The 24,296-nt window shown below is 49.6% G+C and overlaps 1 protein-coding gene across 1 annotated transcript in view; it reads left to right on the top strand.

Moving 5' to 3' along the window:
• Positions 1-5,468: 5,468 nt before the first annotated feature.
• The window catches only part of LOC122378751 (sarcosine dehydrogenase, mitochondrial-like), a 62,354-nt gene continuing 43,526 nt past the window's right edge, over positions 5,469-24,296 (top strand). Inside the window, exons 1-5 of the mRNA XM_043360213.1 lie at positions 5,469-5,702; positions 9,523-9,667; positions 15,767-15,880; positions 16,801-17,033; positions 21,312-21,434. Of these exons, the coding sequence (XP_043216148.1) occupies positions 5,649-5,702; positions 9,523-9,667; positions 15,767-15,880; positions 16,801-17,033; positions 21,312-21,434 (669 nt within the window). The 5' untranslated portion in view covers positions 5,469-5,648. The remainder of the gene's footprint in view (positions 5,703-9,522; positions 9,668-15,766; positions 15,881-16,800; positions 17,034-21,311; positions 21,435-24,296) is intronic.

Raw genomic sequence — 24,296 nt, 5'->3', positions numbered from 1 at the left:
GCTTGCAGCCGAAGTGCCCTGCTGAGAGCAGCGTCTGATTTCCGTATATACAGCTCATACATTTTAAGCGCAAATTCGGAGCGGAGCGGAGGAGCGATCTGCCGAAGAAACTCCTACTGCAAACCAGGGGCGGATCCAGGAAAACTCCAAGGGGAGGGTCATGAATCGAAGTGGTGCCCCTACCTATACCCAAAATTAAAAACTCAACGGATTTCGTCCACTTCATTTTGGTGGTGCCCCCATTTTCAGTTTTTTTCTTTTTATTTTTTATTTTTAGTCAGTATCTTAACTCTTAGCCACAACCACATTTACCAATTGTAGGCAAGTATATATGAATGTGCTATGTGTATATATGTTGTGGACGCTGAGCAGTGAGTACTTACCAGGAACGTTATCAGGTAAGCAAATCGTTGTCAGTCCGACGAACTTGACCCTGGCGTCTAAAGGGTCTGTCCTTGACACTTCAGGCTTGTCAGGGGCACCAAAGTCCTTCCAGGGACACCACAAACCTGTCAGGGGCACCTACGGCCTTGCAGGGGCGCCACAGGCCCGCCAGGGGCACCATAGGCCTGCCAGGAAGCAGGGGCACCACAGGTCTAGCAAGTATACACGACAGGCCTGTCAGGGGCACAACGGGCCTGTTGGGCCCATCAGCAGCCCTAGGGGCAGGGGCACCACAGTCCTTCCAGGGGCACCGCAGGCCTGTGAGGGGCACCAGCGGCCTAGCAGGGACACCAGTCAACACAGGCCTGCCAGGGGCACCACAGACCTGCCAGGGGCACCAGAGGCCTGCCAGGAGCACCACCGACCTCGCAGGGGTAACTTGGGACTGCCAGGGCCCAGGGGCACCACGGGCCTGTCGAGAGGCACTTCAGGCTTTTCAGGGGCACCATAGTCCTCTTCGGGCGCAGGGGTAGCAGGGGCACCAGAGGCCTGCCAGGGGCACTACAGGCCTAGCAAGGGCACCACTGGTCTATCAGGGGCACTACGAGCCTGTCATAGCCAGGCATCTCAGCTTGTCAAGGCCCAGGGGCACCACAGGTCTGTGAGGGGCACCAGCGACCTAGCAGGGGCACCAGTCAACACAGGTCTGCCAGGGGCGCCACAGACCTGCCAGGGGCACCACAGACCTGCCAGGGGCACCAGAGGTCTGCCAGGGGCACCACCGGCCTCGCAGAGGCACCTTGGGCCTGTCAGGGGCACCACGGGCCTGCCGAGGGGCACTTCAGACTTTTCAGGGGCGCCAGTCCTCTCCGGGCGCAGGGGTACCAGCGGCCTAGCAAGGGCACCAGAGGCCTGCCAGGGGCACCACAGGCCTAACAAGGACACCACGGGCCTGTCAGGGGCACCTCAGGCTTGTCAGGGCCGAGGGACACCACAGTCCTTCCAAGGGCACCGCAAGCCTGTCAGGGGCACCAGAGGCCTGCCAGGGGCACCACAGGCCTAGCAAGGGCACCACTGGCCTGTCAGGGGCACCTCAGGCTTGTCAGGGCCCAGGGGCACCACAGTCCTCCCAGGGGCATTACAAGCCTGTCAGGGGCACAGAGGCCTAGCAAGGGCACCACAGGCCTGCCATGGACACCACAGGCCTGCCAGGGGCACCACCGGCCTTGCAGGGGCGCCTCAGGCCTGTCAGGGGCACCACGTGCCTGCCGCCTGCCGGGGACACTTCAGGCTTGTCAGGGGCGTTACAGTCCTGTCAGGGCCCAGGGGCACCAGGCCCGTGGTGTCCCTGCTAGGCCGGTGGTGCCCCTGGCGGTCCTGTGGTGCCCCTGTCAGGACTGTGATACCCCTGATAGGTCGGTGGTGCCCCTGGCAGGTCTTTGGGCACTCGGGCCTCAAGGGGGGGGGCCATGACCCATGTGACCCCCCCCCTTGGATCCGCCACTGCTGCAAACTTGATATGGAACAGACTATAGGCTGAAAGATCGTTATACCTAACAATTTTATACTCTCTTCTTAATCGTTAACTTCTGAATTCTGATAAATGTCCATTTAGAGAGAGCTTTTAACACAAAGCAGCGCGCTACCCAGCACTCAATAGTTATCTGAACAGCACTCTTTTGCAGAGTGTGGAACTGCGCGTAGCCAGTGGTTATCACACAATCAGAGCACCAATGGTGACAACGTAATCAAGCCATCTGTCTTCATTGCGTTTTATTTCGCCATTAATCTTCGCTGCACATTTTGGCAGCTTATTTCGCGAACAATAATTGCCCTCGTGCTTCCTAGCTTTCAGCGATATTATGCATAACGTTCCCTGATATGAATCAACATGATATATTTCTAGTGTGAGGATGATTACTGTTAGAAAATGATTTGTTACTGCAATGAAGGTAAATGACTCTGTTTGAGTCGAAACGACAGCGAGCACTTGTCGCAAGACCTCTTTAGTTCTTGAAGTTACATGCTCCTTACTTCGTGAAAGGAAATATGCCTGCTCATCATTTTAATGGCTGCATAGCATATATTCTTTGCTCTCAGTCTCTCCTCTCTCTCTCTCTCTCTCTCTCTCTCTCTCTCTCTCTCTCTCTTTCTTTCTTTCTTTCTTTCTTTCTTTCCCTTTCTCTTTTCACCTCTTAGATCAATTTAACATCTCTACCCTGTGGGTTCAATGGCCCACCACAACTGAATGTGTTTCTTTACCTGCTGACTTCCCCTCGCTCTCTGTTTTCGTCTCCGCACCTTTCAGTCCAATGTTCATCTGACGCCACGCCGTCCACGTTGTGTTCAACGTTCATCTAACGGCGCCCGGCCGCCGCCCACCCTTTCTCTCCGCTGACCAACAAATGGTGGCATTTTCTCGGATGGATGCCGTCCGTGGTGTGTCTCCTCCTCCCGTCCGAACACACCTGCCTGGACATCAATCCTGCCGGCCCGGGCGCCTTCCTCTGCCGCTCCCATCCCCGGCACATCTCTCTCTCTCTCTCTCTCTCTCTCTCTCTCTCTCTCTCTCTCTCTCTCTCTCTCTCTCTCTCTCTCTCTCTCTCCGCTCTCCCCAGACACCTGGTCGGACGCGGTCCGGTGCGTCTCCGTCGATGGGCGCCGCGCTCGCCACAGCCCGGCACGTGAGCCCCCTATCTGTTGGATGGCTCTGTTTGTGCGACTCGGCGCCGGGCGGTGGGCGGTGGGCGGTGGGCGGTGCCGCTCCACTGGTCAGAATCCACTCACCTCGGGGAGATCACAGGCCCACCGGTCGTGATTGATGTGTTTGGGGCCGGCGGTGGCGGCATACTAAACCAGTCACTAGGGACGCAGCGGCTACTTTTATCATGTGGCTAGAACTGTCGATACAGTCCAGCGCAGGAATTGACTTATCATGGTTATTGGCACGATCATGTGTTTATTGCTTATGCAATATGCACTTTACAGGTAATGAAAATAGATTGCACAATCGGAAGTATCTTGTTGCTAAAAACACAAAACACAAACAACTTTTAAGTGATGGGCTTGTTTACGCTCCCAGCGTGCATTCGGCTCTCATCCACGTAAGTTACGGACATGACTGCCGTGTGGGGTACGACGGTTTACAAGTAGGTACGATTGGGCTGCCGTGTGGGGTACGACGGTTGGGTACGGCCTATTGACGAAGCGCTGCTGAAACAGCTGCTGAAGCCCGCGCCGGTCTCCAGACCACGTCTGAGTGCCTGTCGCCAGGCCATGCAGCTACAGGTGTTAGTGACTGGTGCTGCTGGTGGAAGGCGCGGGAACCGACAGAGACTTCAGGACCCACAACGTGCTGGCGAGCGCGCCTCCGTTCCGTCGTTTTTTATCCTCAGGATACTGATTACTGAAATCCTCCTCCACGCCGCAACCCTCCTCCGGGCTGGAAGGCACCTTTATCTCATGCAGGCTGCTTCCTTGGAGCGGCACCGCCATGCTCCCGAGGGAGCGCACCCCGTAGCCGGGTGCAGAGTGCTTGGGGGGCTGGTCGGCCTGTCCATTCGGACGGGCTCAGCCCCGGCGACTCTCTATGGGTGTCTGCCCAGACCAATGTCTCCCCCAATTATTCCTATCATTTTTCCGGCTCCGAAATCGTCTTGTCAAACCGTAAGGGCCTGACCCAACAAAACAAAACAAAACAAAACAAAACAAAACAAAACAAAACAAAACAAAACAAAACAAAACAAAACAAAACAAAACAAAACAAAACAAAACAAAACAAAACAAAACAAAACAAAACAAAACAAAACAAAACAAAACAAAACAAAACAAAACAAAACAAAACAAAACAAAACAAAACAAAACAAAACAAAACAAACAAACAAACAAACAAACAAACAAACCAGGCGTTTTTCCTGAATAGTTCCGGATAGAGCTACCTCACTGACTTCAACAGGGCTTCCTGTGCTAGGACGTGGAACGTCATTTAATAAAATGTCCAACTTAGACCTGTGGAAAGGAACGCCTCGAAACTTCACCAAATTCATTATTTCACATTCATCATTGCAGACTCTGTCCAATATTGTATCTTCGCTAGTTCTGGCGGCTCCAAGTTCCTGCACGACATCCTTGTTGGTTGTTACAAATTCAATTTAAAATTTGCGGTGAAAACATTTATATTGCAACGTAGTACCTACGTGTCAAAGTGAGCCAAAGTCAAACTAAGTCAAAATTACAATATTCACAAGCGAACACCACTGTCACACCTCTATTCAGTCAGTATGTGCACTGTCATAGCGAGGTCAGTGTACCCAGCCATCTGCGGTTTGTTCGGAGCTCGAGAGGGGCCCCTGCGATGCCGTCCGAGACCGGCTGGCGGGGTATATACAATATACATAGAGACAATTTGCTTGGGGGGAGGGAGCGGCAGCATAGATACAAATATTTCACTTGTTTCATTCACTAGTATTATAAATATTTCACTAGTTGAGGGCCGTATATACATCTGATGTAGAGATAAATCAAGTACAGCTCGGGTCGCGACCTATAGCTTATTTCTGTTTTCATGATCAGTTATTAGCCTTTCACAGCATTCATAAACAACGATACATTCACTGGGCATTGATTACCTACATTATTCATTTCAACAGAGTATTAGTAACACCGACACGACAACGCAACAGGTCTACATGATCTCAAACACCGCCCCACCGGTTATTTATCAACAGACCGGACTGGGCTAGCTGCTAGCCGGAATCGGTCAGCTCAAACTGGATTTGTCCAGTTTAGTCCACATTGGACCGCGTTGCAGCTCGGGCCTGTATCATAACTGTAAGTACAGTTCGGTTTTATAAGACGTATTGAGGCGTTTATAATTCAAGTTCTAAGTCTATCTAAATGTTTCTTTGCTCTTACGTATGCAAGTGAACTACCCAGGCACGAAACACGATTCCATTCTGTTAAATAAACTACGTCATTCGTATGCGGTAGGTTTCAATTATAGCGTTTGTGTCGCATTCCTTCGTCGGCGGCGGCGCTGCCAACGACGACACACCCCCCGTCGGCCCGGCGTGAGGTCGAGTTCGTTGACGGCACCCGCTGACTGCCCTGTCGGCTGGGAGGGAAACTAGCTGAATTGTGGACCGGCCAGTACCGAGTCACCGGGCAGTAGAGGGACACTGATAAGCCGACCTCCGTGAAGTATCGGGTCAGTTGAGCGGGCATCCCGCCGGCGGCTCACACCAAGTTCGGAGCGTCACACAAGAATGAAGCCTGCGCGGCTGCAACATCTGTGGAAGAAAGCGGCGAGGAACAAACAGGTGGGATAAACTGTTCCATCTAATCAATAGATATCTAATATTTTGTTGACTGCAGCTATGGATCTGTCACTAATTTATCATTTTTGGAAGTCATATCTCATGTATTTTGTGTGAATGTATATGATGTCAATGATAGTTGTTTTGACGACCACATATTCCCAAGCTATGTCAAACTCAGATTGATTTGGCCAAACAGTATAACTTTAAAGTGATTGTCTCGTATCACATATCACTGTGGCCTGCCGCCTGACCAATACCGTGATCAGCCCAGCAGACATGTACCTAAAATATGTGATCTCACCGGACCTGTAGGCAAAAAATTGGTTCGGATCTATGATTCTGATGGATCTGGCAACAACAGAGAGAGAGAGAGAGAGAGAGAGAGAGAGAGAGAGAGAGAGAGAGAGAGAGAGAGAGAGAGAGAGAGAGAGAGAGAGAGAGAGAGAGAGAGAGAGAGAGAGAGCTGTAGTATCTATGATCCTATCGGATCCGATATCATCATTATTGATGTCTGATCCTAAACACATTTTCTCTGATCCATGCCCATATCTGCTCCCCATCATGAGCCGATCTAAAAAAAAAGAAAACTTATTTGACGTGTTTGACGTAGTAATTATTCGATACACCATAGGATAGTCAAAATGATTCATTTATATACGCTGGTCTGACAATTACACTGTGCATGTTAATGCGCACAATTTATTTAAGTTTATCCGAAAACATCCGATCATTGAATGTCATTCTTAATCTTATCACATATTTCTAGTAGCGCCCCCTCCCCTACCTTTCCCTAGCGCATCGATGGTGATTTTTGCCCAGTCGTAGGAAAATATGGTTACTGATAAACGAGATCTTTTTCATAGTGAGTGAAGTGCAGTAGAACTCAAATTACCGGTTCTGTGTGGTGTTATGGCATTCACGGCGTTGCAGTTTCTGTGGTTGGCGCTAGCGTGCGGAACTCTGCTGTTCCGCACTGCACGGATGTGCTGCGGTACAGTCTACCTAGCAGTGAGGCGGAACGCCGCAGAGACTACAACAGCTTCAGGGCGGTTTTTGTTTATCATTTGGCGGGATCATTTGGAGTATCGTCGTTGAGATGACTTAACGATCATTTTGATCTCCCCTTGAAATTTCATCGTTCCAACCGGAATAGCCCAATCATTCCGAATGTTTAATGTTTTCGCATAGTATGTATAGTAATATGTATGTAAGCGTTTTGTCTTTATAATATTGCGATAAATAAACTAAACTGTCGTCTATTAGGCCCACATAAGGCAGCGGCATCGAGCGACGGGCTTATGCAGTAAGAGTGGTCATGAGTCATGCGCAGGCCAGTGAAACCGCGATAGTTATGCCCGTCATTTCATTTCTTTAACTGACCCGCTGACTTAGGACCTGGTCTGACCCGTGAGACCCGTACTTTAACCCGCGCCCGGCTGGGGGTCCTGGATTTCCACGCCCTGCTGGGGGGGGGGGTGTTTGAACACCCCCCCCTTCTAACTCGGCTCCTGGGCCACGTAGCGATACGCGGAAGGCGGCGTTCGAAAGAGCGTCAAAAATAATGAGGAAATCACTTCAGTCAATTTTTTGGTCAGGTCAAAGGTCAGGTCACCAGAGGTCATTGAAGGCAAAATTTCGCCGATTTCCAGGTCGAATGTCGACAATTTCCAAGAAGCCAACGCATAACTCGGGAACCAATAGAGCTACAGCGCCGCGGAAAAGCGCATTCGATAGCCCTATTAGCGCCCTTTCTGAGTAATTTTCTCAGATTTGACCTAACGTCAACGGTTTTGCCTGCAGGGGGCAAAAACTGCAAAAATAGCCGTTTTTTTCGGAAACAGTTTTTCTGCAATAACTTTTGACCCAAGCCTTGTACGAGCTTACTTTTACCGGCGTCGTGTTCCTCTCGTCAAGACGCATCGAATGAACTATAACTTGACCTTGAAAGGTCAACTTGAAAATTTGACCTCAGGTCAAGGTCATGACCTGACCGGAAAGGGTCATGTTGCATATCAGTCGATCCGTATCGTCGAGCTGAACACATCTAAGGCGTTTTCATCGCTCAAGCATGCCTCTATCAAAAGTTATTTGCGAAAAACTGTTAGGTACCATTCGTGACCTAAGATGACCTCAGGGCATAAACAGGGGTCACGGACACCATTTTCATGTTCATTGTGTCTAAACCACTTGTAATTCAGTGTTTGGGAGTGTTTATAATGTCTTTCGTCCAAAAGAGGCGCATTTCAATTTTCTCCCATTGACTTAGGGGAAGCCGGGGGAAGCCCGGGCGCGGGGGAAGCCCGGCCACCCCGTTTCCGGCTAAATTATTCACAATAAAATGCTCAACTGTTTGTCCTTTCAGCGTGGCAGCTAAGGTAACGCCAGCAAACAAGTTAAGGCTAACCAAAATTGCATATTGTTAAAGTTATAGCGCAAAAATGATATTTTAAGGGTTTTTAGCTAAAAAGTGAGATATGTTGCACTGTTAATGTTATACCATACAGTACTAATATTTATACGAATGTTATGTAAGGACCGTTTAAGTGTTTGTAGTGAGGGGTGACGAGGCAGGCTGGCTTAAGTATGACATTTTTTCGAATATCGCTGTTCTAAAATAAAAATTAGCACATTGGGGTAACCCCGGGCGAGTGGCCAAGCTTACCCCCAACCGAGAGCAATGCCACTAAACCACTGTTTTCCATGAGATAATAGGTACTGAGCAGGTTTGGTTTACACCTAGATCAAAGATAAATTTCGAAAATAAACAAGTTATCATAGACAAAGCCAGTCATGTCACTTAAGGTCAACTAGGGTCAAACTACGTTTTTGCAGATAACGCGACAGACAATGAAGCTAGAGCTTCAAAAATGGTGTCGTTGTGTTCTTCTTCATCAGCCGAGTCGAATGATATGCAATATGATGCATTAAGGTAAAAAGAAAAATAAATTTTAAGGAATTTTGAAAAACACATTTTTTGTCAATTTTGCATCACGATTTTCATCGACCTGTACTGTAGGATGTGGTAGACGCTAGCTAAAATACCAGTAGTGACATAAACTCTAAGATGTCCAGAGCTAATCAGTACCTTAACATTTCACTTTCCGTTAATATTTGGAAGACACATAATGGTTTCATCAACTCGTTGTAAAGCGCTGGGGAGGTGGCCGGCGTTACCCCTATGCCGGGCTTACCCCAGAAAAATCAACACTTTTTTAAAACTCGATTTTCTCAACCTTATACTTATTCCACGAAACCGAATTTTTGGGAAAACACGGCCAATGAACTTAGCTAGCTAATAGGAAATCAACATTTTATGCAGCACGTATGGTATGTAATAAAAATGAAAAAGAGCTTACTATGCCGGGCTTCCCCCGGCTTCCCCTATAATGGGAGGTCGCAAAATTGACCTGACCTTAGGTCATCGATATCAAAATTCTGAGATATACATTTTGTACATGCTATTGCTCTTAGCAATCGCTGAAAGTTTCAAAGCGATCGGTCACTCGGTGTAGCTATGATAGACATTGAAACTTTTTATGAGGTGAGGTCACTTCAAGTGACCTGGTGACCTGACCTTGAATGACCTTGGTCTGAAATTTTCACAACGTGTGTAGAATTGATGTATGATAAAGTGTACTAAAAACGGCGGCGCTCCGCGCCGCCGTTTTTGAGATATTCGCAAAAAAACACAAGGGGGGTTGTTCAAACACCCCCCCAGCAGGGCGCGGGTTAAGAGCCGATTTTCTGTGCTTAATCCGTCATCTGACCCGTGATATGACCCGTGACCTGCCCCGTGACCTGACCTGTGACCTGTCGACAGGTGCTGCCCGCCTCGTGGCGCGCCTACCACTCCCCACCGGCCAGCCCTGACGGCCTCTCCGGGGTACCTTACGACACCAGCTTCGCCAACAAGGAGATCCACCGACCCGTCTCCGTGCCCCAGCAGGCTGATGTCGTCATCATTGGTGAGTCGGTGATGGGATGACGTCATCTGTACCTCGCGTGACGTCTGTATGGCGTGACTGTCCGTGCACTGTAACGACCGTACTAGTACAGCATGTCAAAGAACAGCCACCTTCCTGATAATTTTTCCTTTTAGATGTTGTGCGACCTATACCAAGCGCAGAACTTACAAAAATCACACGACGGGACATCGCTCTCTATTGTTTGCCAGCCCTTCCCTAGCTTGCTTGTTCCTCCATTTAATTCCCTTTGCAGAGTCTCCGTTTCATCCGCAACTGTACCTCTCTGAGTCTCCACATCTTCGAGCTCGTTGCCTCGTTTAGCCCCACTCTCTCCATCCTCAGTAATCCGTGTTGCGATCACTTCACATTAGATGCGTCGTAGCGGCAATCACCTAGGGCTCCGGCTGGTCGGAGACAGCGCGTTAGTCAACACGGTGCCATCGGAGGACCGCTGGTGGCGGCCATCAGAAGCGCCGTGTTCAGAAGGCTCTATCAGAGGCTGGAGCCCTGTTCAGATGGTGCTCAGTTAACCCGCGCCCCGTAGGGGGGCCGAAACGGCCCCCCTGTACTTTTCCGTCGATATCTCCTAAATGGCTGGAGATATCGCCACCAAACTTTCAGGACCCCTCCGGGCATCAAGTTTACACATTGTGACCGAAAATCTTCCAGAGGCTATGATAGGTTGGCCACAAATGACGTCAGAATGACGTCATGTTCTGCCATTTTCGACCGAAAAAAGACCTTCGCGAGAAGAGCTGTCAGGCCTACAGCTTTGAAAATGATCAGAAGATGATCAGAAAAATGATCAAGACATAAAAGGTGTGAAATTGACAGGGCAACAAAACTGCTATCTCGGATTTTTGAAATTTTTGAGTTTAAACCCCTTAAAAATAAAGAAAGCAATTTTTGGGATATATTAGCCAAAAAAATCCAAAAAGTTTTTGAGTTTCGAAAAAAACGGAATATATGTGATAGTACCTACCGTCTTCTATCTACATACCAAATTGTTTCAGATCAATATCTCGTTTTTTGGCCAAGTTATAGCGAAAAAACTGTTCAAAATGATGACGTCAAATTTTCAGACTCAATTTTTGGCAATTTTAGACCACGTAGGGCAAAATAAAGACCACTATTGGACTCCCCGTGAGGAGTTGCATCGAATCAATACCCAATAGCCGGTCCCGTAGCTCAGTTGGTTAGAGCGTTGGACTCCGCGTGGTGAGAGCACGCGTTCCCGGTTACAACAGTCCGGGTTCGAAGCGCGACGGGCGCTTGACATTTATGGGCCTCCTGACAGGTATGGTTGCGGTTGGTGGCAGGCCGTAGCCAGGCGAAATCAGTGAGGGGACCGGCCGTGCGCGGCTATGTGCGCACGTTAAACTTTGGACTCTAAATTCTGCCATAGAACTGGAATTGCGCGATCGGAGGGTAGAGGGCAGGGTCACCGCAACAAGCTTCGCTTAGCGGTGGCTCTGTCCTTGTGAATCCTTCCCATCAAAAGGTTCGGACTAAATTTATAATTAAAAAAAAATTATGCAAAAATATCAACTTTGAAATTTGACGTGACCTTGACCTGACCTTCACCAAAACGTGACCTAAGCTGGCCCCAAAGGCTGCCTGACCCACATAATCGCATTTGTCATGTAAAATGGACCATAAAACATGTATCACACGACACTTTCATATTGTGACCCCCAGTGACCTGACCTCTGTGACCTGACCTGGTATCAGTGACCTCATATAGCGAAGTATGTGTTTGACGAACAATGTGCCATCGATGGTTTTCAATAACTTACCAATTTACTCGATTTCACAACACATTTCTTGAAATGCCTGTGAACGGTGAAAATCCGACCTTTGACCTGACCTGTGACGTCATCGGTTTGACCTAGGTCAATGAAATTTGGTCAGAAGGTAGTTCATCGGTGGGGCTGTCTTGAACACCGTTTGAATTTTGAAAATCGGCCGTTAACTTTCCGAGATCTTAGGGGGGGGGCCGAAACGCACCCCCCCCCCCTACGAGTGGTAGGGTCCGCCGGTAGCCCTATACGGGGCGCGGGTTAACCCGCGCGGGGCTGGGGGGGTAAATTTTACCCCCCCTCGCGAATTTTTGCGATATCTCAAAAACGGCGGCGCGCAGCGCCGCCAAACTTTCAGTACCTTTTCTTACATCAATTTGACACGTTCCCTGAAAATTTGAGCGAAATCCGTCGGAAAATTTTTGAGAAATTGACGTTTTAGTGACGTCATGTTCGCCATTTTCGCCTCAAAAACGGCAAAAGTTCAAACGCCGCTAACATCTTCATTTTTAAAGGAATCAAGACGTAACAAAAAAGGTTATACGTAATTTTACTTTGTCTATCAAATGGCTATCTCGGTTTTTTGAAAATTTTGGATTTTGGCCTAAATTTTTTCAAAAAACTGACTTTTTTGGGAAAATCATTATAAAATCCAAAATTTTGAGTCTATCGGAAAAACCGGAATATATGTCAGAGAAGTGGTCTATGTGCACCTACATACCAAATTTTAGAAGAATCGGTTCAAAAATGTGGGAGTTATTCAAAATTTTATGACGTCACGACACACAAAATTTTTGAAAAATGACTTTTTTGGAAGTTCTAGACCTCGCACGGAAACAAAAATAGCACCCTTCGATTCGCCGTGAAAAACTGCATCAGATAGACACCTTTTTAGGCCTTAACAACCAACTTCAAAATTTGACCTCACTTGACCTGACCTGGACCTGACCTCGACCTGAAATTCATCCAGAGGTGGTCCAAATCACTTATTGAGTGTGCCTATTGAATTCTATGAGTAAAATGACCCATAAAACATGTGTCGCACATGCCCTTTTCTATATTTTGTTTTTTGGTGACCTGACCTGACCTGACCTGACCTTGACCTTGACCTCTGAATGATATTGTATGCAACGAATATTGTCTTGGTAGCCTAAGAACACGTTTTGGGCGATCAGTCTCAGTCCATGACTCCATTCTTCGGCAACTACGGTGCAAGGCCGATACTGTAGAAACTTGCAATTTGTACCCTTGACCTGACCTTGACCTTGACCTCAAACTTTAAGTTAAGTACATGTTTTTTAGTAGTTCGTGATGAGAGCTTTCGATTGGCGTTTGAATTTTCCAAATCGGACCATTAGTTCGGGAGATAACAGGGGGGGGGGGGTAAAATTTACCCCCCCCCCCCCAGCCCCGCGCGTTCGGCTGGAGACCCCAGCCCCGCGCGGGTTAAGCGCAACGCTGCGGACGGACAGAGGCAAACGCTGTGGAGAACGGGAAAGTTTTGGGGCCATGTCACTTCTTCTTGAGTATGCCTACTTGTCGATTCACGACAGTTCGTTGCTATCTACGCTTCGCCGAAAGATAAGTTTTTTTTTTTTTTAACTTGCGTGATAAATTTGCTAGTGAGTAGTGTATGATTTCATTATAATCATTGAAAAAAGGCAAAACCGAGTAGTCTGTGGCATAAAATGCATTTGTTCAAAACTCTTTAGCTGATCGCGGACAGTCTCCCATGTTACTCCCATGTTACCCAGCCTCGGTGTGGTAGACGCTCGGTAACAGCGTGTCCTGTCGCCATGCGGCCAGTTTCCATTGTCGCAGACTCGGGACACCAGAGACCCATCCCTATCAGACTCGGAACTGGCCCACGTCTTCCTCGAACATCGGTAAATAACCGATCACACCGCTAGGGATTCTCAGAAATAGTAAATGTTAGTGCACCCCTGCAGAGCAGCTTGCGTAGTGTAAGAAAGCGCGATGGGCCATATAGCTGCACGAACGCTCCCTAGCCAGGGATGGATCTCTCTAGCTCTCTCTCTCTCTCTTTAGCAAAAAGCATACCAGGCCTGGTATGCTTTTTGCTAGTGTTTTATTTCTAAATGAGTGGTGGTGCAGGCTAAGGGGAACATACCAATGATGCGACATTCCTCAATTTTGCCTGGCACTTTACATCTTCCCAACTCGCACAAGCCCCGATTCTTACCAGGCAAAGCAATTGTTTGTCTAGTGGCTCAAACTGCATACCAATGCACTTGCCTTCAAACCAGGAGCAAACACCTGCATTCATTAATCTGCAAAGACTGAGCATTAGCGTTTTTTTTCTTCTTCACTTATCACCGCCGACGGTGTTTTGTTTGTGATTCTACGACTGCTGTGGCTCCGAGGCTTGTGCTGGCCGCTGCTGGAATGGTGCTGCTGGACTGGTGCTGGGCAGGTGCTGGTCTGGTGCTGAGCTGGTGCTGGGGCGGTGCTGAGCCGGTGCTGGGCTGGTGCTGGGGCGATGCTGAGCTGTGCTGCACCGGTGCTCTACAGAGCCGGTGGGACTATTCGGTCGAACAGGCTGTGTTTTAGTGGCCTTAACCGGACGCTAGCCGGCGCCTGCGTGCCGGTAATCAAAATAGCAGCCGACGCTACGCCATTTTATGCCCTCGTTTATTGCCAAATATTGGAACGGAGCAAACATTCGGCCGGCTGCTGGGCGAGATCGAGAGGTAAACGCGTGTTTTCAACCCAACACACAAGGCTTATGGTTGTTGTTTTCACGAAAATACGACCATTTATAACAGAAATTCGAATGGTGCCGTAAATGCTGAAACTTCTGACAAAGACTTCATGCTGTCTCGGCTGCAGAGTGGGGAACGAACATTAGTCTCTAGTGACATATGGGGCTTTAGTAGCCAGCCAAAACATTTATATGCAGTAAAAAGCCTCTTTTTGATTGTACTGTTGAATATTCGCAGACATGAAACTATTTGAAACAAAACTTCAAAAGTGGTTCTTACGTAACCATGCATGCTCGTGATGCAAGAACCACGTATTTGTGAACGAAGGGCCATGTCACATACCGGACCTGACACGATGACATCGCGTGAGCCTTCGTGCCAGCTCCGGCTGTCTCCTGTGCCGTATACAGCTGTTCGCACCCAGCCACCTCTTCAGACACGCTCAGGACCCAGCAACGTGTGTGTGTTATGTCCAGGTGGACAACATTTGCTCAACACGGGGACGTGTCTTCCGACAACCAAATGATTTACTCGCCTACCAGGCTGCAAACATTTCCAGAAACCGGGCGGTGTGGGGGATTCCGTCGTTGTTGTTATGTGCGGAACGTCGGAGCTGGGCGGGCTCACCCGGCTCGTTCACCCCCTCCCTCGACCCACCCTCGTCTAAGGCGGAGAGCTGCGCTAACGAGTCGCGTCGCTAACGAAGCAGCCGCCGGCGGAGTCCCCTTCTGTCGTGAGCCGTGTCATCCGGAACTCGACAGCCCAGCCCTCCTCTCACCTACGCACTGAGGACTGGGAGAACCCAGCACCTCCCCTCCTACCACCGCACGACAGTCCGGGAGACTCGTCCGGCTCCCTCTCAGCCCACACCCACAGGCCACAGACCACCTCGGTTCTGGTTACTTGTTCTTACGCTCATCGTCTTCTAGTTGAGTTGGCACTGTTGTCACAGCGCCAAAACTACTTCAAACGACACAAATTGCGTTCTGAGGTGAAGTTTCTTCACGTTTGGCCTTCTAATATGCCGTTGGAAGATATATGGCAGTTACGTAACAAATGCTCAATGCATGTTTAAACTTGGAAGAGTCGTAAAAAATCCTTTACAAATGAAAATTTCACGTACGGTTTTCATGTTTTAAATGTTTATTTGAATTTTTTGGAGTAATATTTGTCATACTTATGCTCGCATATTTATTCAATCGCATTAGTTTGAAGAACTCAGTGTTGTAACATCTGAGTGAAACTAACCAACAAAAACAAAGCAGTAAGGAATAACGGGACAGGAGACGTGTCGGAGGAAATGAAGACGGGCGTACCGGGGTGCTGCGGCAGACGGTAGCGTGACGGGGCTCGGCGTCAACAAGTTTAATGATGGCGCGCGCGGCACGTGTCGAGCGAATGACGACAGACTGTGCTCGCTGTAGCCTAGAGGAGCGGCGACACTGTTTGTCGTCTGGAGTGCAGAAAACTCCTACATGAAACGGGACAATATGCTGTCCCTTTCGGGCTTGCTGACAGTTGCTCTGATGACCAATCCTGACGGTTGATTGTGATTTTCGTTTCTCTGTCGCCGGCAGGTGGAGGCAGTCTGGGCTGCCAGACCCAGTACCACCTGGCCAAGATGGGAGTCACCAGCACTGTGCTGCTGGAGAAACACTCGCTGACCGCCGGAACCACGTGGCACACGGCAGGTGAGGTCCTGCGGTATCAATTGTTACAATGCCGGGACGAATGCATACCGCTGATGAGGATTTAGCAGCTTGACAGATCGATTATGATGGGAGCGGCACCGTTTGACAAGTTCTGCAAAATGCTTCAAATCAGCCTGAGTGATTATCAATTAACTAGCTCGGTGCCGTCCAGAGACTCGGAGAGATCATACGATCACGGAAGCTAGACATGCTGAACAAGCTCAGAGTCTGTGTCCATGGTCATGGAGTTGTGGTCAACGGCACTTCCCCGGTCAGTGGTTACTCGGAGCAGCGTAGCTGTCAGCTGGCGGGACAGTTTGATCGATTCACAGCCGCACTAAGGCGACGACTGAACGGGACGCTGTTGGCGGGAGCGGTGACGGGGAAGGGCGCTCGACGGGAGGAATGGTAGCTGAACAGGGCACTGCTGTAGGATCCTAGTTGTTCGCTCTGACCGTGAACTACCTTTCTTATATGTTCTTGTAGATTGAAACGCTTTTTTATTGGTCACCAAAGACCAGCGTTAACTGCTGTCGCGTGTTCGCCAGGCACTAAACTGGTTCTGAGTCCAATTATCTGTTGAGGTCACTAAGAGCTCTAGGTCACAGCGTTCCATTACGTAATAGCATTTAGCGTATCCTGTTCAGTCACGTATCCGCCACTCAGCGATCTCTCACTGCAGTCTGGGGATTGCTGCTCCATTCGGCTTGTTGGCAAAGAGTAATGTCAAGTGGACTAATCGACCCCTTAGAATCATGAGGCTGTGACATTCCCTGACCCAACAGGTCTGGTGTGGCGGCTGTGACCTTACCCTCCCGTTTCTGGTCAGGTTTGGTGTGGCGGCTATGACTTCACTCTCCTGTTTCTGGTCAGGTTTGGTGTGGCAGCTGTGACCCTATCTCTCCCGTTTCACCCTTCAGGCCTGGTGTGGCGGCTGCGGCCGAGCGACACCTCGATCGCCCTGCTGGGCCACATGGTGGCGCAGATGCCGCGACTCGAGGAGGAGACGGGCATGGAGATCGGCTGGATCAACAACGGCGGTCTGTTCATCGCCAACAACCGGCAGCGGTTCGACGAGTACCGCCGGCTGAGCACCATCGGCAGCGCGCTGGGCATCGAGAACCAGATGCTCGCACCCTCAGACGTCCACAAGGTCAGTTAGGGGTCACGGAGGCGAGGGGGAGCGGGATCACTCGAGGAGGCGAGGCTGAATGGAGACACAGATACATTTAGAGAGATATAAAGGTCGGTCAAAGGCAGGCTAAGCTGGTCGATTAGGCGCGCAGTGGGAAGTTGAGTGTAATGGAGGGGTCTAATGAACAGACACTTTCGCCTGACCGCCTGTACGGCCATATTCGGTGGTGTTGCTGTGCAGGAGTTGGCAACGGCCAAGTAGAATGGCGCCGATTGCCGCACTTGTGTGGTTAGTGAGCGCGCACTAGTTGATGGCGCTCCACTGTCGCGAAAGTTTGTTCTGCGGAATATTTAATTGATTCCTTAGCATTACCGGAATAGCGGTCGCTGTGAATTTCGGCGCGCCTCTGAAAGTCAGAATATAAACACAACCGAGCCATTTGACGTGTGTCTCTGTTCAAACAAACCTGAAACCACCAGGCTTTCCGACTTGTTAAATGTGAGACTGGAAAGGGCACTTAACGCGATAAACATCAGAAACGTGTCGATCTTATTTCAGAGCTGTCGCGATGCTGTCTGCTCGGCATCCCGATTGCATGTTATGAAACAAAAATAAGGACCTGTTTTCTTGTTTGCTGGCAGCAGCTGATGGAGGCTGACAGCGACACGAATTTCACGGATGACATGTCTGTCACATGAAATGTAGCTGTGTGGTGGACCATTTCCGACAATTGCTGTCAGAAATGTCCTTCCTAAACTGGCACATTTTGCGTTTCACAAACATTCTAGGAGTCCTGAACCATTTGCGCAGCTCTGCCATAGCCCGCGCCGTGCAGGGATCTCAAACGCTTCACTCGGCTCGGCTGTGTGTTGTGCGTACCGTTCAGCGGTTATCAGCGTGTGACAGCCGCTGCCGGCCATTGAAGTGTCGCAAACGCACTATGAAACTCGTATTGCTGATCCTTGATCGGCCCAAATGCGAGTTTCTTCGAATTCCGTGGAAAATACTTCTTCCGTCTTATTTCTTCGAAGCCTCAATCTTCGACAGTGTGACTGCCGCTCCGACTTCCGTATTTTGGAGCTCACTATAAAATAAGCAACTGCATGCAAAACTTTGTCTAGGACCACGGTTCAGCGTTTGCTGCTCGCTCTAGACTGTTCCGTCTTTGCGCGCTCCGCTCTGAATGTGCCGCTTACGCCGCGTAAGCGCCGCGCCGCCGTCCGATTCAGTTGTCTGCTGGGTGTTACGCCGTCTTCTTGCCGCCGCTGTTTACTGAAATGGGCCCGAAACTGGCTATGAGATGGGAGCGCGGCGCGGTTCGGGCCGTTTGACGGCCGCCGGGGCCGATAGAGGCCGGAGTACCGTTAGGAGGTCTGCTGGAGGGCAGGGGTCTGAGCGCCGACAGGCACGAGCTAGAGTGAGACACACGAGATCAACATGTGCGCATGACATGTGTATTGATACACTACATGCTGCTGCGCTAACAGTTATGTTCCTATTGACCCCAATTCAACTGATCCGAACAGTACACAGCCAGCACACAGTACACAGCACGCATGCTCGCTGGGTTTAATTTTTTCTGACAAGTTAAATAAACACACTGTTGTTCGGAGAGCTGTGCAGGCCGTTTTACCATTTGACGGGTTCACTCCACCGTTCATCGTGCGGACTGTTTATACAGGCGCGGATAGAACTAGTAGTAACCAGCTATATCCAGTTTGTACTGCGGGCTGGAGGAGTGGACAGGACGTCTGCACTTCCGATACAACAGACCCAGTGACACTGGCATATACACATGACGTGGTACATATGTATGTGCATCTGGCGCGGCTCATTGCCAACTTTTGAAGTGCCGGTTTGGTTACAGAAAAAAGAAATATTACAAATAAATATGATGGTGGAGACGGTGGAAAATGGTTGCAAGCCGTGCGCATATCGCATTGGCATTTTTACTTGTTTTTGGCCATTGCCTTGATGCATGCGAGATACAGTGACAACTGAATAGCATGAGTACGCGGCATAATACCTCGTTATCGACACCTTGAAATAGCATCGGCTGAAGCTAACTTGCCTCTGCTATAACAGAACTAAAGACATGCTGCACGTAAACATTAGTAAACATATTATCAACAGAAGTAAACAATGTTATTATCAGCAGAGTCCACAGTCCTAATCAAGGCCTGTCGTCAGTCCCCCAATCTCCGTCACTCTGTCCCGAGAGAGGGCCACCGAGCAGAGGACAGGAGCTGCTCTATCCTGCTGCACCGTTAGCGCTGCAGTTCAACAAGTAGGAGCCACGTCGACATGGCATCATTAACTCGACACCGAGCTAAACTGCACAGGAGCAGGGCGCGGGCACACGGGTGGGCAGGCGGCTGTCTCAGCGGTCGCTCGATCGCTGCCCTGTGACCCGTCCTCGTTCAGTGACCCCGGGAGGTGCACGTCTCGCCCCTGTGACCCGTTCAGTTGACGCGGCCGGTCGGCTTCCGTCGCTTTCATCTCCTGTGACACGAGCCGGCGTTCTGAGGCAGTTCGTATTTCGGGAACCAATTAGCAGGTGGGCTCCCAGAGCGGCATCTAAGCCGGCTATTAGCTGTGCTGTCCCCTCCCCCTCCCCTCCCACTCGTTGACCCCACCGGATCGGCTCGGCGGGAGCTCGGCCGACCTTTGAGCTGCGTCTGCAGGCTGGATAGCATCATACCGCCGGAGACAGGCTCGGTAATTAATGCTGACGTATAATCAGTGATGACCGCGCCGGCCACCACCGCAGGCTGTGGGCTGATTACTGGATGTTCATTTCAATTTGATGTAATGACCTTAACCCGCGCCCTGGTGGGGTCTGTTTATAACGCGACCTGGTGGGGGGGGGGGGCTATTTTTTGCCACCCCCTCGTATCTCCGAAACTACTGGACGGATCCGCAAAATTCAAACGGCGTTCGAAAGGCCTGTCAAATTTGTCGAAGGGAACCAAATTTCATTGACCTCGGGGTCACCGATGACGTCACAGGTCAGGTCAAAGATGAAATGTTTCACCGTTCACGGGTCTTCTAGGGAATGCGCTATAACACCGAGGAAAACGCATTTTGTCGAGAATCAGCGGTAGGGCGTCAGTTGCCTAGTAGATATGTTGCTATTAGAGGTCACTAGCAATACCAGGTCAGGTCACAGGTCAGGTCACCAAGGGTCACAGGTCAGGTCACATGAGCCCAACTTTACTAAGGTTGTGTGATACATGTTTTATGGCCAATTTTTCATTTCCAACTCAATGGTGTTGGTTATGAGACTATCAGGTACGGCTTAGGTCACTTTCTGGTGAAGTTCAGGTCAAGGTCAGGTCAAGGTCAGGCCAAAAAAGGTCAAATTTTAAAGTTGATATTTTTGCATAAATTGGGTATTGATTCGATGCAGCTCGTCACGGGGAGTCTAATGGTGGTCTTTGTTTTGCGCTACGGGGTCTAGAATGGCTAAAAATTGAGTTTGAAAATTTGACGTCATCAATTTTGAACAGTTTTTTCGCTATAACTTCGCCAAAAAAGGAGGTATCAATCTCAAATTTGGTATGTGGATGGAAGGCGGTAAGGACTATCACATATATTCCGGTTTTTGCGAAATTCAAAAAACTTTTTGGATTTTTCGATTAGTATATCCAAAAAATCTATTTTTTTATTTTTGGGGGTCAAAATCCAAAAATTTCAAAAATCCGAGATAGCAGTTTTGTAGCCCTGTCCAATCTACAGCTTTTATGTCCTTATCATTTTTCTGTATTTGCAAAGCTATAGGCCTGACAGCTCTTCCCGCGAAACCCTTTTTTGGGTCGAAAACGGCAGAACATGACGTCACTCTGACGTCATTTCCGGCCAACCTATCATAGCCTTTGGAAAAATTTTTGGTCACAATGTGTAAAATTGATGTCCGGGAGGGTACTGAAAGTTTGGTGACGATCGGCGCAGCGGTTCTGGAGATATATCGAAAAGTCTGGAGGGGGGCAAAAAATAGCCCCCCCACCAGGGCGCGGGTTAAACATTAATTATGAGCGTTTAAATGCTTTGAACCCTTCTTAACCTGTTTTTTTTCACGTGCAATGTTTTTGAATACTGTAAACGTGTTGTGATACTGTGCCTCTTCATTTGATATAGTCGCGTTCAGTTTGACAGGATAAGAGGCAAATTATGCCCATCTTCTTTTGCATTTTGTTCATTGAAACAGCAAACGTTTCATTGAGAAGCGCATAATGCCAACCCGAGGCGCACCCCCACAGGTGTTCCTCTCGTTGATCGTAAACCCTTACCCCACAGGTTCACCCCCTGCTCAACACCTCCGACATGTACGGCTGTCTGTACTCCCCGGGTGACGGCACCATTGACCCGGCCGGCCTCTGCTCGGCGCTCACCCGCTACTGCACGAGACAGGGCGCCAAGGTGAGAACACTGTGCCAGACAGGGCGCCAAGGTGAGACTGCTGCGTCAGCTAGGGCGCCAGAGTGAGAACACTGCGTCAAACCGACGGGGCGTCAAGGTGAGAACACTTTTTTTTTCATGGATCAAAAAAAAAAGGTGAGAACACTGCGCCAGATAGGGTGCTAAGGTGAGGCAACTGTGCGAGGCAGGGCGCTTCTGTACGAGGTAAGGTGAGACCGCTGCATCAGACAGGGGGCCAATGTGAGAACACTGTGTCAAACGGGGCGTCAAGGTGAGACTCTTGCACGAGACAAGGAGCCAAGGTGAGACCACTGCGCCAGACAGGGTGCCAAGGTGAGACCACTGCGCCAGACAGGACGTCAAAGTCAGAACACTGCGCCAGATAGGGTGCCAAGGTGAGACCTCATGCGCCAGTCCTTTTGCGCCAGGGTAAGGGTATTGCGTGTTAGACAGAGCGCCAAGGTGAGACCACTGCGTCAGAGAGGGCGCCAAGGTGAGGGTACTGCGCCAGAGCCGCACGCCAGAGTGAGGGCACCGCACCGCGCCAGACGGAGTGTCAGGGTGAGATCATTACACTTGAGAATCCCGAATAGTTATGCGGGATATGCGCCATACATTTATACTGCGTCTCAGAGAAGCTTTAGCTCTGGTTTGCAGTTAGCACTGGCGCCAATCCAATCCCTCATGTGAGAATGTCCCAAGTTGAAGCACAAGTGGAGCCCCAGTGTCTCCGTTACGATTCATGGGACGGTGCAAGGACGTCTGCATAATGCAGCGTTTCCGGGAAGCTCTCTGTCGCCCGGTGGGCTCTTGCAGCCGTCTGTCGATCGCAGGGTCGACTCGGTGGACGGGTCCCAGGGGTGACGGGCGATCGGTGCCAGGCGGCGGCGCAGTGCCGTATAGGAGAAGGTAGAGTCAATAGTGTGAAGATCTGCGCCATGGCATAGTGGTCTGTTCATCAATGTGCTAAACAGTGCACAGTGCACATCCTGGTTCCCACGGGCAGCTTTCTGAAAGTCTATCAGTACGAATAACTTCGCAGCATAGGCTGTGAAGACTGAAGTGTGTATAACTATTTGGGACCGGCACAAGGGCCGCTGCGCCCAGCCCCTCCCCTTCAGCCCACCCCCGCCGCCCCCCGGCGCGGCGGGGGTCGAGCAGAGCCGCCGCGGCCGCCTGTCACCGCGCTAAGCCCCGCCGACAGCCGGCGTTCGAACCACGAATATTAATGGCCAGTGAGGCCCGGTGGCGGCGACCGTGACAATACGAAACACCCCCGGGGGAGGGGCGTCCCCGGGCGCTGGATGTCGGCCACGCGCCGTACTTCCAGCCGGCTGGAGCTGTGTCAAATATCCGACCGCCGCCGGGAGGACTGCCCCCCCCCCCCCCCGGAGAGGAGACGGCACGTCCTGTCCCGCGGTCGTGTTATTTAGTAATGGCGGCGGATACGGATGTGGCCACGATGGTGGAAATATTGCCCTCTGCAGTATAATGCGATCGAGTGGCGTATAGCGGCAGTGGGAGATGATGTCTGACCGGTCAGCGATATGGCCGGTCTGAAGTACGACGGACACTGCCACTGGAAGGTGATGGCTGGCCGACCGCCGATATGGACCAGCTGATTAATGCCATTCGATGGGCATAACGCTTCATATAGCATACACTGAGCCAAAAACTTCAATTTCAGAAGATACACAAATATCCACAAGAATAGCCAATTTGCCATACCGTGCGCAAAAGGTTGATAAAGTCATTGTTAGATTTGTTTTCCTTGTTATATAACAAGCAATTGCAGACCTCACAATACCTTATGGCCGTTTTCACGACGGAACTTTCGCAGAGGAACTTATTTGATACCTAAAAAGTACCTACCCTTAGAGGCCTTAACATCCCTCAAACTGAAATATTTTATGTTCAAAATAATTTTAGAAGTTTAAATCTGGGCATTTTTTGCCCTCAAATCACTTATTTATTTACAAACACAGCAATTTTTGGTTCTAGTAGCCCACCTTTCGACTATGAGGTATTGAATCAGCGTGGCAACTTGCTCCCTCTTTGCTCCCTCGGGTATCTAATTCCGGAATTCTTAAAAACAAGGAAAGTATATATCGAGTTCTCTTTTATACCTATTCAGTTATGTTTTAATGGTGATTAAAATATGACAAATTTTTTAATTACATTTCATAAAAGAAAACACGCAAAACAATGAAACAAAAATAACTACGGCAGATTATTACCTTCAGGTATCTAATTCCGACCAATCAGCACCTCAGTAGGATATGACGTCATACAAGAATGGTGGTGAAGGCCGTTTGCAGTCCCGGCCGGTAGGTCACGTGACCGCCGGGCGCCTCGGGTCACGCGGCGGTCGGGAGTCGGACGCGCGGCGTGGTCGCGGGAGGACGCGCGGGGCATCATGCTTTGCTTTGCTTGCTTTGTCAACTTCATATAACTTACTATCGCATTCGTGTGAAAGCCAAACACTGCTCAGTGCCCTTAGAAATTGAGTTTTGGAAAGCTCAAGTCCCTATAGCTCCTCAGGTCGGCAACAGTTGAAGCCTCATCTGAACCCATGTGAAAAAACGAGGGTAAGGAACCTTGTGTTGCTTTTTCTTTTACCGTCATAATTATCTCAAACCATCACAATTTTGAGTTGCCACATTGTCTGCTTCACTACATTCGTGTAAAACTTGGGTGAAGGCTGGTGGCTCAAAGAAAGGTGAAGATATTTCTTTAAGTGCCTAATCCGTGAAATTGAAATATCCCGGCTTTACAAATCTACACTTTTCATTTTCTCCACGATACATTTTTTTAAAATTGTTTAAATTTTATCTACATTTGTTAAAATCGGGGCTTTGGTTT

The sequence above is a fragment of the Amphibalanus amphitrite genome, unplaced genomic scaffold (genome assembly GCF_019059575.1).
Source record: "Amphibalanus amphitrite isolate SeventyFive unplaced genomic scaffold, NRLGWU_Aamphi_draft 000064F_arrow, whole genome shotgun sequence".
Classification (NCBI taxonomy): Eukaryota; Metazoa; Arthropoda; class Thecostraca; order Balanomorpha; family Balanidae; genus Amphibalanus; species Amphibalanus amphitrite.
The sequence above is the reverse complement of the archived record's forward strand: the minus strand, read 5'-3'. Positions and strand labels throughout refer to the sequence as shown.